The sequence below is a fragment of the Onychostruthus taczanowskii genome, unplaced genomic scaffold, assembly GCF_017590055.1.
Source record: "Onychostruthus taczanowskii isolate IOZ18803 unplaced genomic scaffold, ASM1759005v1 scaffold84, whole genome shotgun sequence".
Lineage (NCBI taxonomy): Eukaryota > Metazoa > Chordata > Aves > Passeriformes > Passeridae > Onychostruthus > Onychostruthus taczanowskii.
Genome location: NW_024506332.1, coordinates 125,500 through 137,646, shown reverse-complemented (window position 1 = coordinate 137,646; position 12,147 = coordinate 125,500). Strand labels below are relative to the sequence as shown.

At 46.9% G+C, this 12,147-nt stretch overlaps 1 protein-coding gene across 2 annotated transcripts in view; it reads left to right on the top strand.

The window, feature by feature from the left end:
- The window catches only part of DPYSL2 (dihydropyrimidinase like 2), a 52,392-nt gene that overhangs the window by 779 nt on the left and 39,466 nt on the right, over window positions 1–12,147 (top strand). The window contains exon 1 of one of the 2 annotated variants that reach the window (XM_041424721.1): window positions 8,433–9,598. The exons of the other annotated variant lie outside the window; for it this stretch is intronic. Within the exon in view, the coding sequence (XP_041280655.1) occupies window positions 9,560–9,598 (39 nt within the window). The 5' untranslated portion in view covers window positions 8,433–9,559. Of the gene's footprint in view, window positions 1–8,432; window positions 9,599–12,147 lie in introns of those variants that run through there. 2 annotated transcript variants of the gene reach the window in all.

The following is a 12,147-nucleotide window of genomic DNA, read 5'->3' as shown; positions in this document are numbered from 1 at the left end:
CACCCCCACCCCGCCCTGCCCTCCTGTCTGGGGAGAAACAGCGACTTTTTTGTTTCTCAGGCGATTCCCCCAGCACGAAGGTAGGGAAATGCCCCACCCAGGCAGGGAATGCAGCTTACGGAACAGAAACGCGATTGTGAGCGAAAGAACATCAATGAGCCTCCACCTACCGGGATCAAATCCCTGCAGGCTTCTTCCAGGGGGGACTCCTACCCCTGCTCCCAGGGGAGGACAGGCGCCGGAGCGACCCCTGCGAGATGCATTTCAATGCCAATTTTCAGCAGGGCTGCTGGCTACAGTGGGATTTTTTGACTCGGGAAGATCTGGGACTTTCACAGGAATGTGGCATCCTCGTAGCAACCCAGAACTCCTCCCAGGATTTTGAGACTGCTGCAGATACTTCTCATTCTCTGGATTTGTCAGGGTGTAATAAAGCCCATCTTCTTCCAGAGGCAAAACCCACTGAACCCATAGATCTGCCTGACCATGCCCATCTGCTTTCCTCAATAGATCAATTTAAACCAGCTTTACTCAGCCGTGAGCCAGGAAATACTCAGTGCACACCTCTGGCAGTGCTGGTAGAGGCTGGAAGAGCAGAAATGAATGAATGAAGTACCCACCAGCAGCCTGCTAAACTCCTGGCATAGGGCAGGAGTTTCTCTGAGTAGTCTCCCAGTGGGGATAGAGCAGCCCTTTCCTCTGGAAGCTGCTCCTAGGATGTGCCTTCTGGTTTTTAATTCCAATATGGATTGTGTATGTGGGCAGAAGTCTGCCTGGAATTCAGAATATGGGCTTGTTCATCACTTTCTCCTGCTTTCAGAAACGTGAAGTATTACTGGAAGTAATATAAAAATATAAATTAATCAAATGTATTAGTTATAAAATATAAACTAGAGGCTCATCCTCCCCAAATCAGCCCCAGCTGCAGTGACCTAAAGGCTCCATCCAGCCATATTTCCACATGTGAACCACTGCTGCCACAGAGTCCACAAAGGCAGGCACAGATTTTCAGAATTCCCACACTCCAGCCCCAGTGAGAAGGAGGATGTGCTCCACACTGCCCCAAACCTGGTTTCCCAAACCCAAACAAAACTATGCCACTACAGATGCCTGAAGTTTGCTCTGATCATGCTGCAGTGTCTACTAATGAAGTAACTTTCCATGATTAATTAGTCTTGTTGGACCAATCAAGGTGCATTTCATGAATAAAGGGCTTTTTCATCTTGGGGAGTCAAAGATTCTGCAATTCATGACATTTTAAGAGCTAATTTTGGGCAACCTAATGTCCTGTGGGACATGAGTATGAGCAGAATATACATCAACTCTGAAAAGATAAATTATTTTCTGATTAAGTGGTACCAGTATAATAAAAATTTAAGCACAACATTGTTCAAAATCAGAATCCACTGAGAATATTAATAATATTTTAAAGTGTGTTTTTGGTTCTATTTTAAAGATTATTGTCTAAATATTAACTGAGGGGATGAAACAATGGAATGGTACAAAACATTTGAGTTGTTTCTCATTAGCTTTACTTAACACTGATACCATTGGATCGTGATGTGAGTAGTGGTGAGCACTGGGGTAAGTGAAATCTCCTGGGATAAATGTCATGCTATGGATTGGGAATTTATTGCAGGAATGTTTTAGCTTTGGTTTTCCAGCTGACTGCACCCATAGCTTGAATCAATGGTTAAATCCTCAGCAAGTAAAATTTGCTTTATGGGTTTAAAACTCAGTCATCCTTTCTGTCACATATAGAAATATCTTGTCTTAAACCCCTTTGAAATAGTTAACAAAGCAATATGGACAAGCTATTTTTAATATTTTTCTCTGAGGTCTCAACTGTCAAGAGGATAAAAAGGGGGTGTAATTATTCCACATTAAATTGCACTATATTGTTTTGTGGGGCAAGGTAAGGGCAATCAAATCTCTCAATGTCTGCCTTGCCTGGGACATTCTGCAGCCATCTATCACGTGTTGCCCCTGGGCTGTGCTGCCTCATAATTCAGGGTTAAGATCATCTCTGGAGGCACCAGGAAGGCTCAGCCTCATTTCCAGCAGCGTTTGCAGCTCCGTCTCTGGTGGCCAATTCAACAGGTCTGCAGCTCAGCTCAGAGCCAAGCTCTGCTGCTTCCAGCTACCAGGCCTTGGAGAACTCACTGTGTTTCTGTTTCCCATCTGAACTTTCTCATCTTCCCTGTTTGAGCTGTTTCTGTTCCTGGAGCTGCTGGTTCAGTGTCTGGGCCCTGCTCGGTGCTCAGTGTTCCCTGGCCCCAACACTGGGATGTGCCAAGAACATAATCTTCAGATGTGGGATTCCTTAAATGAGGCAAGAGATTCTTGACCTGGCTCTCAGAAGCTGCTGTGCACCTGCAAGATCAATTTCTGCAGTGGGATTTACCCACAGGATAATCCAGGTTGGAAAAGCTGTCCAAGATCATCAGGTCTGACCTTGCCCAGTGCCCACCCTGTCCCCAGCCCAGAGCTCTGAGTGCCCCATCCAGCCCTTCCTGGGACCCCTCCAGGGATGGGCACTCCAACCCTCCCTGGGCACTTCCTGAGCCCCCTTTCCATGCAGAAATTCGTGCTGAATCCACCCTGAGCCTGCCCTGGCCCAGCCTGAGGCCGTTCCCTCTGCTCCTGTCCCTGTTCCCTGGAGCACAGCCCGACCCCCCGGCTGTCCCCTCCTGGCAGGAGCTGTGCAGAGCCACAAGGTCCCCCCTGAGCTCCTTTTCAGCCTTTTCCAGCCCCTTCCAGCTCTGTTGTCCATCAGCTCTGCATTGTAGTCAGTGCAGAAGCAGGAAGGTTCCTGGTCCCAGAGCAGGGACTGCTGGAATGGCATTCCAGGGCAATATTCCCCTTTTCCTTACATGACAAGTCTTGAGAGAGGGGCATTTATCTGGGGTTTGAAAAACTTTGGCCATTGATTGCTTGAGCCAGTAATTTCTCCCAGTGTATTTCTTGGATTTCAAGTATCTGTAATTGCTATTCCTTCTGTCTTTTTCACCTGTTGACGTTTTTGGAAGAAAGACAGTGTTTTAGGGAACATCTATAGAGAAAAGCAAGGTTTAATTGCAAGAGCGATCACAAGGGCTTTAATCTGGTTTGCAGAGAGCCTGAGTAGCTGCTCAGACCCTACAACACCAGTACAAGACCTGGGATCCTGCATCTGTCCTTCATTTGCCATCTCGTTGTTACTCCAGTGGTTTAGGTGTTTCCCTTGTGCACCTTTACATTCCTTTTTTTGCCTCCCTTAAAACAGTTCCTGGCAATTTGGGAAGCACAGAGCACTGTGTAAACTGCTAGACTAAACCAACAAAGCCTATTGTAACAAATAACAACAATGAATAAACAGACAGTAGGAAAATGTTTTTAGTTTAGAATTGATAGGAGAGGACTCACTTGCAAAACACTGTCATGAAGCTTGCAACATGACTGGACTTTTTCCTAAAACCTCAAAGCTCTCAGGATCATGGTTGTTCATTCCTGGAGAGAAATAATGAATAACAGGATGTTGTTGAGAGCTCAAATAATCACAGACTCTGGAACATTAATGGAACTGTTGTCTAAAACAAAGGAGCTGTTCCAGACAGCTGGAAATGCAGTCCTGAGTTTAATTTGTTACAATGCCTGCAATTTTTCTAGCCTTGTTTCGACAATTATTGCTTGCAAAATAATCATAAGGGAGGATGACTTGCATATTCTTCCAATAGGTCAGGATGGTTTGTGGGGGAAAAAAAAAAAAACCCCAAAACCAACAGTGAGGAGCAAAAATGCCAAAATCCTCTTAACTTCTTCTGAAAGCCATCATTCTGCACAGCTGCTGTTCTATACATCCAATGGGTGTCATGTGGAGTGGTTTTATATGCAGAATTTACTAATACCACACTTCCATGCAGGAATGAAAAAGGGGTTTTGATACACAGCCAATGGATTATTTTGGTTAAAGATTTGATGGGAAAATTTAAACACTTGGAGCCAGATCTCCCTGCTCAGCTTGGAGCTGATACAGGCTGCATCCCAAGGGATAAATGCAATTACTGGCACATGGGAGTGGCAGTTTGGTGTGCCACCCTTATGCCACCTCCCTGGACACCATTTAACAGGCCCCATCTGGTTTTAGTAGGGCTGAGCAGTCATTTAGGGTCTGCCAGAGGTTTTTTACCTGCAGGACTGTCTGACTCCCTGTATCACATGTCTGTCTTGTGGCACATCAAATCTGGGTGTATCTCTTGGGATGTTGTTGTAAAATTGGAAAATGATGTTGTCAGCAAAATTCAATTGGGTCTGGGGGCTTGTGTCCTCATGAACTCTCTTAGCTTATAAAACAACAGCATTTGGGAGCAGAAAACCAGCAAAATCCAAACTTCTTGGCACTCCTGTGTGATTATCAATGTCCTGTCCTGTGATCCCCTCCCAAAGAGCAGGAATGACTCTCAGTGTGGGAAAATACAGGTCAAAATTCCATTTTTTCCCTGAGTCATGATCATCCTGCACCTCAGAGGAAGGCAAAGCTGGCTGGCACAGTAGTGGCTGAGTGCCTGATGCTTTGCCCTCTACGTTTTTGGGGAAGGAGAAGGGATTATAATGTTAAAAAACTGTACAATCACTGAAAACAGCAATTTCTTAGCACCTACCCATGCTTCCCATGGGCCCGGGGGTGCCAGAGGATGAAAGGGAGAGGCACTGACAGTGAGGCCTGAATGTCCCATGCCTTTATTCCAGAAATTCTGCATTTAGCTGTGGTGCAGGTCAGGGCAGGATGTGGCTGTGAGCAGTTTGGAGAGAATAGCACATTTTTTCTGTGGATTGTATAACCCCTGACAGAGCAATCCCTGTCTAGAACCCTGAAGAGAGCCTGGCTCGTTCCCGGGTACATGATGGGGAATTGTTTAATTGCTGGGATTGTTTAAGGATAATTCACATCATGGTACTCAGGACATTTCCTCTAAGAAACACACTCCAACACTAACAGCCTTCTTAAAATGCTATTTTTGAGCCTCCTGAAGGGTTCTCTGGATATTAAAAGAAAGAAAATCAATTGGAAGGTTCATTTTAATTTGCAGATCAAATGTACATTTTGATTGACCTGTTTGTGTGGCTAGAAAGTGAATCTTACCCTCAAAAAAAAAAAAAAAGGATAGTCTGTATGCAAAAAAATCAGGCTGTTTCTCTGAGAAGATGTATGATTTTTACCTCCTCATAGTAACATGTTTGACCCCCATGGTCATTTCTACACTATGACTCTTAATTTTAATTTTCTCCTTTAAGATAATAAAGCAAGAGATGCTCATTGTCAAGTACAATTCCCCTCAGTAATTTAATTTGCTGTGATTAATAAAGGACAGTTCTTCCATAATCCTTTGAGAAGGACAGATGTAACTTCTCCTACCATGTATCAGCCTGGATTTAATTCTCCCTACACTTCCTAGGATGCAGGATATTCCTGGATCCATGGAAAACTCCTTTAAAATCATTCAGAGTTGGAGCTGATGCAACAATTGGCATTGGCAGGATCATGACAGAAAATTAGGGCCTAATGGGTGAACTCCTTAAAACTCTTTTGGCCCAGTTTATTTAAATCCATCTCTGATCCCTCTTTTCATTAAGTTTTAAAATGGATATTTCCATTTGCAGGTTTTTTAATTTCATGGCAAAATGCCATTGTGGACACACGTTTAAGTATTCAGTAGGAGTAGAAGCAATTTGGGTGTTGCAGAAATTCTGTGGGCTTTGTTGCCATTACACTAAAATTCCACAGAGGAAGAAACTCTTTTTAATATTTCTTTTCCCACCCATCCAGTAACTCCACAGTGGGAATAAAATTCTTTTCCAAGTGCTTTATGGCAGTTTGCAGAATCTATGAGTTAAGATTCAGAGCTGATGTAAATTGATTTCCTCTGATGCCTGTGGTGATTTCAGCACAGATTTATTTTGATGATTTTAGCATAGATTATCACTGCACAGAGATTCTCATATTCCTGCACCATTTTCCCTCTAGACCTTTGCAGGATATAAATTTAGACATATATATGCTCCTTTAACATGAAATAAGTTTTTGCTGCCAAGAGCCTCACAAGAAGTGCTGCAGCAGCTGGGCAGGAAGGGCTGCTGATGATCCTGGCCAATATTCCCCCAAATACCTGCAGCCTGAGGATGGGTCAGGGACACTCTTGTCCTTCCCTTTATTAGCATTGATTAGACAGTGCTCATGAATGTGGCACCTTTAATTTTATCCTGTTCAACCCCCTGTGTGCATCAAGAGACCTGTGGAAGACAAAGGGCATCAGCAGTATCCAGATATTCCATCACTTCTCAAAATATTCTAGCACTGCTGCAGAGCAGCAAGGCTGGATCCAGCCCTGCCAGGATTTAACGAGGAAGTTAAATTCTCTTCTTTTATCAAAGGACCCAACTCCTGCCTCTGATGTTTCATAAACAGTTACTTTTCTTCATTTAACTTCTAGGGGAATTTATGCAGAAACTAGAGATTTACCAGAGGAATTTATCAGAGAATCATGGAATGGTTTGGGTTGGAAAGAACCTTAAATCTCATCCAGTTCCAACCCCCTGCCATGGACAGGGACATCTTCCACTGGACCAGATTGCTCCAAGCTCTATCAGAACCAACCAAAATGATGCACTTAAGTAATTCCAGGCTGTCATCCCAACATTGTCCAGTGGCTCTTCTCGTCCCCTCCCCTCATGTGAGATTATACAATATAGGCAATTTCCATTCCTCACCTTTTTTTAGCAAGGCTAAATAAGCCAGTTTGCAACTACAATAATTTAAAAATTACATATTTTGACAGTGTTTTAGCTCATTGGTAAAAGCAAAGAAAGTTGGGGCATATTGGTGTGCTGTAATGGAGCTAAGATCTACACTTGGGAGCTCAGTTCTAGTCCTAAATCATGGAAGTTTAAAAAATGTGGTGCTGTGTAGATGTTGCATCTCCAACAACTGTGGCTTTCCAGCCCTTTAATCTCTGAATTTATTTCATTCTGTATTACTTAGGTTCTTGCAACCAAGTGATGAGAAAGACAAGCTAAGTGTCACCTGAAGATTGGTTATTGCTTTCTGACCCTAGTCACTGCTGGGTCCAAGTTATGGAATATATGATTATGGAATACTCAGCGTTCAAGAACTGCTGCTCTGAATGAAGCCCATGCGCAGTAGGAAGCCTTCTTAAAATAAAAAAAAAAAAAAAAAAATTGAAATAGGTGTGTTTGGGCAGCTGAGATAGGCTCTAGGTGTGCTGGTGATCCACTGCCCAAGGCCTGGGTGCCAGCTCCCAACCTTGGGCAGTGTGTGATTCCTCTCTGGTACTCTCCTACCTGCAAATAAAAGGCATGGAACCATTCAGATATTAAACTGAGGCGGAAAACAAGCATCAAAGAGAAAAAAAAGGAACAGTTGCACTGTCTAAATTTAGAGACCTGATGTAGATTTCTGCTGCCATGTTCTGAGCAAAAATATGCTAAGGTTTCAAAACTTCTTCAAGCACACATCAGAGGCTCAGGATAACTCATTCAGGATTGTCTATTCTAATCATTAAATAAAAATAAACCCTACAGGCTGACAAATTAAAAATTTTGTCACTGTCATAATGAGCCACTTTTTCATTTGTTGCTAATTGGATATTAGCTGATTGACATATCAGGTCCTTAAGTGTTGTGTGATATCCTACCTATACCCAGGAAAAACTACTTCCCTATATTCCTTAGAGCTTCCTGTGAAGAAATGAACACAAAAGGTCCTGACAGGAGTCTTTTTGAACAGATGTTGTCTTTATAATGATTTGTTGCTCTCCTAGACCAAAGGTTTCATTTCTTACTGGCTGTGCATGGTGTGTTTGAGTATGTAGAGATCACAGTTTTGTGGCAGGCAAAGATGCAGTTTGTGTGATGTGAAATTCATCGTGAAGGGAAGAAGGTAAGTTTTTGATCATTAATTATTAGTTATAATCTTCAAGCAGAAGTGAATTTGTGGCATTGAGTTCTCCAAAAATTGTGTTGTACCTTACCCCAGCACAGCTGATGTCAGAGGAACCTGCTTGGCCACGGATCCCACCTCCTTTCCCTGCACTGGGACAAGTGCATCGCAAACAATGAGGAGATATTTATGCCATTTAATGCATTTCTTTCCTTGAAGTACCAGCTTATGGAGTTCAGGGACTGAGAAATTTGACTCCAAGTGTGACTGAAACATGGAACATGGAGTTGGCAGCACTGGAGTAGTAAGGAATGGCCCGAGGGACCATGGAGAGGACCCCCACGCCCGGGTGCGTAGCTCTGAGCCCACATTTCCCTGGCACTAAGGTTTCAGGTTAGTGACCACAGGTGTCTGGGGGGGGGGGTTGGATCCGGGCTGGATTTTCTGGACGAGGTGTGGGAGAAGGTAGACTGGGAAAACAAAGCGTCGGGAGTGGCTTCAAATCTTCATTCCCCCCCCACCCCCATTTGCTAATTGGGAGAGCCAGGAAGGGTGGGGTAGGACAAAGAAGATGGAAAGCAGCGAGTTCCCCACCGGCATCCTCTGCTCTTTCCGTGCGGGGCTCGGATGCGGGGGCTGTCCGCAGCCCCGGGAATGGGGGATAGCTCCTGCTCCTCCCGGGATGGGGTACAGCCTCAGCGGGGGATGCTCGGCGGGGTCGGCACATCCGGGAATAGTGGGGTTGTTCCGCTCCTCCCGGGGATCTTGCGGCGGGGAATAAAACGGGTGCCGGCATCCCCGAAGGGGTCATTTCGCAGAGCCCCGCCGCTGCCCCGCCCAGCACTGCAGCTCCACTAAGCCGGGGCCCCCAGGAAGCGTTTCGGTGGGAGCGGGGGGCCGGGCGGGCAGTGCCTGGCGTGTCCCGATGGATTCCGGTGCGCGTACCCCGAGATATCCCCACATATCCCGAGACATCCCGACGTCTCCCCGCTCCGCTTCCCCGCTCCCGCGCCCCGGCTCCGGGACCGCGCAGCCCCTCCCACCGCTCATTTACATTCCTGCGCGTCCCCCGCTCTCCCATTGGGCAGAGACCGCCGTTGATTTGCATCCCAGCGGGCGCTCAGCCAATGGCGCGGCGTGCCGGGCGGACGGGCTCTGGAGCGGCGGGGCCGCATGCGCAGTTCCCGCCCCGCCGCTGCTCGGGGCTGGGCCGGGCTTGGCTGGGGCTGGGCCGGGCTGGGCTGGGCCGGGCTCCGGGCGCAGGGAAGAAAGGGAGGCGCGCAGGGTTGGCTGCCTCTCCCGTTCCTGCCATTGCGGAGAGCACCGATCACCTCTCGCGCCGCGTCCCCCCCCCGCTCCCCTTCCCTGGGATCGCAGTGATTTGGTCTCGGGGGATTTATTTTTGTTCTGTTTTTTTTTTTTTTTTGGTGTGGTTTTTTGTTTGTTTGTTTGGTTTTTTTTTTGTTTTTTTCTTTTTTTTTCCCCTTGATCTACACACTGGTGGAGGGGAGGTTGCGGAGCAGTTGCTGCGCGGGAGACAATAGCGGTGTAGCAGCCGCCGCGCTTCTCTTTAACAAACATATAACATTACTGAATAAATACATCGGGGGCTGATTTCCCAAGATGTCTTATCAGGGGAAGAAAAATATTCCGCGGATCACGGTGAGTGGAGCGCAGGGGAATAGCGGCGGGGAAGGGGGAGGGGTGCGCGGGGATGGAGCCCTTTGTGTGCCGGAGCGATGCGGGGCTGGGGCAGGATAATGGGATCAGGGATAATGCGGCGCTTCCTGTGCTGCAGCGCGGCGGGGCTGAGCCCCGGCCGGGGGCGGATTCAGCGGCAGCGCCGGCCCCGGGAGAACATCGGGGAGCCCCGGCTTGTGCCCGGGGAGGGGTCCCTGCCCTCGGGCTGTGCCCGGAGGGGCTCTCCCGGCCCTCGGGCTGTGCCTAGGAGGGGCTCGGTGCTTTCCCGGGGGCTCCATCCCCGCCCGCCCCAGCCCGGGAAGGGCGGCTCCGGGCGAGGGCATCAGCTCGAGACCCCGGTCCCCGGCGGGCTGGCGCTGGGCATTCTCCAGGATTGCCTTTTCTTCGCCAGGAAGCTTCTGGCAAGGCGCAGGTTTCGGTGCGGTCCTGGGGGAACAGGGAAGGAGCCGTTATATAAACCCCTCCCTCGGTCTCCTTGTTGTGGGAGCCGATTTAGGGCAGGTATTGCAGATCCAAGGGTACCAACTTTTGGTTACGTAAGATATCCTCGACTAACGGGCTGCTGGAGCCGCTTATTTTTTTGGACACAGGAGTTTTTCATCCTTGGCAGCGGTTCCTCACCTTCCCCACGGACACACCCTTCCCCGTCCTCCTTCCTCATCCTCGGGGGCAGGAAAAGGAGCTCTGAAACGGGGCTTTGACGTGTCGGGTTTGGGCAGGAATCGCTGGATTGTACAATTGCAGTGCTTAAGGGAGGCAGGGGATGTGCAAAATGGTTATTGATAAATGGTGCATCCTTCTTTTTTAAAATTATTTTTTCTCTGGAAAGGGGAGTCCGTTTCCCTCCAAGAGTCCAATGGTAAAGATTTAAAAAAGCTGCCTCTGTTTAAAGGGTGATGGAGGTTCCTGCTGAATCCCTCTCACGGGCCAGGAGTAGCATGACGCATTTTTCTTCTGGCTGAATGCTCTGATTTACGTTCTGTGCACCCAATCCTCCTGCAAAGGAGTAGGAAAAATCAGATTCTGTTTGCTGTTGTGTGAACCTGGGATTATCAGCCGAGGCTAACACTGGAAAAAGGAGGATAATGGATGTGTGGCTGCCCTGATTTTGCTGCTGAATAGACACAGATTTGGTGGCAGGCCCTCGCAGGGATGCGAGCTGCGTGTGCTTTTGTCTCCAAGGTGGTTGAGATGAGCAGGAGGCTTCATCCTCATCTCAGAGCCCTCTCAGGAGCCCAGCAGCAGCCCTGGTTACTGCCAGAAGCATCATTAAAATGCTCCAGGCTGCGTTTTTGTGGCCACTTTACATATATTTTTTCCCTTCTTCTTCCCTAATTGATGCCCAGTGTGTGAAGACTTGGGATGGTGGTGACATCCATGGCCAGGCTTTCCCATTTTAATGGCACGAGGAGCCTGCAGTGGAGGTGGGCATCAACACTGCAGTATTTCTGGAAGTGGTAAACATGTAGACAGTTTGCTGGAGAGGCTGGTATTGAAAGACAAGTGGGTTTTTCACACCCCGCATTATTTCACTCAGGCTTATTGGCATTTGCAGCAGCTCCTAAATTTAAATTTTGGGGGTTTCTTTGTATTTGAAATCAGTGGCATTATCCAGGGGATCTCTCCATTGCAGCAGGAGGAGGAAGGAGAAGCAGAAAAGGAGGGAGATGGGCTTAACATCTTCTAGATGTTAAGCAGTGATACAAAAGATGGATCTAATGGTATAAATCAGTATCTGATACAATTCTTGGAGCCCTTTTGGTGCTAAAAGAGCCGTGTCAGTTGAGAATTGGGTGCTCCAACTCTTCAGCTTTATTATGAGGAATTTGGGAAAATGCCTGATTGTTCCTTCTGTTCAACGAGTGCAGCTGGCACTTCAAAATCAGGGCCCTGAGTACCCCGTCACTGTTTTATATGTATTTTTCTGTAAATTTTTCATATATTTTCTGTAAGTCCATGGCACCTCTGAGTTAAAAGTCCAGTTTTTGATTTCCCCAGCCTTTGGCTGTGCTGGTATTGCTTTGTTCTCTTCCAAAGGTGTTTCTGTGAGAAAGGAGGAAAGAATCAGAGTAAGTACAAGCACAGATCTGAGGGCCAAAGTTGTGGTTTAAACCAAAGATTCACACCATGTATGTGCTTTGCTTTAAATATTCATCTGCTGTAAAAATGCATCTGTGATGTGGGGAATGCAGGAACCAGGGGGATGTAGCAGCCACTTTTAACTCTCCTCCCCATCAGGAGCTCTGCAGTGGGTTTCACTCTTGTTTATGACTACTGCAAAAAAACCAAACAAACAAACAACCAAAACAAAAAATGAAAAAAAACACCCCAAAACAAAAGCCAACATTTGTTTTTGACCTGAAATCTTGCAGAAGCAAGCTGTAACCCTGGCTGGGATAAATTTGTGCTGCCTGATAGCTGCCTTTTTATAATTACCTTCCTGTTCCTGCCAAACTGTCTTTAATTTGAGGAAATTTTAATAACCGTTTTGTATATCCTTCCCTTAACCC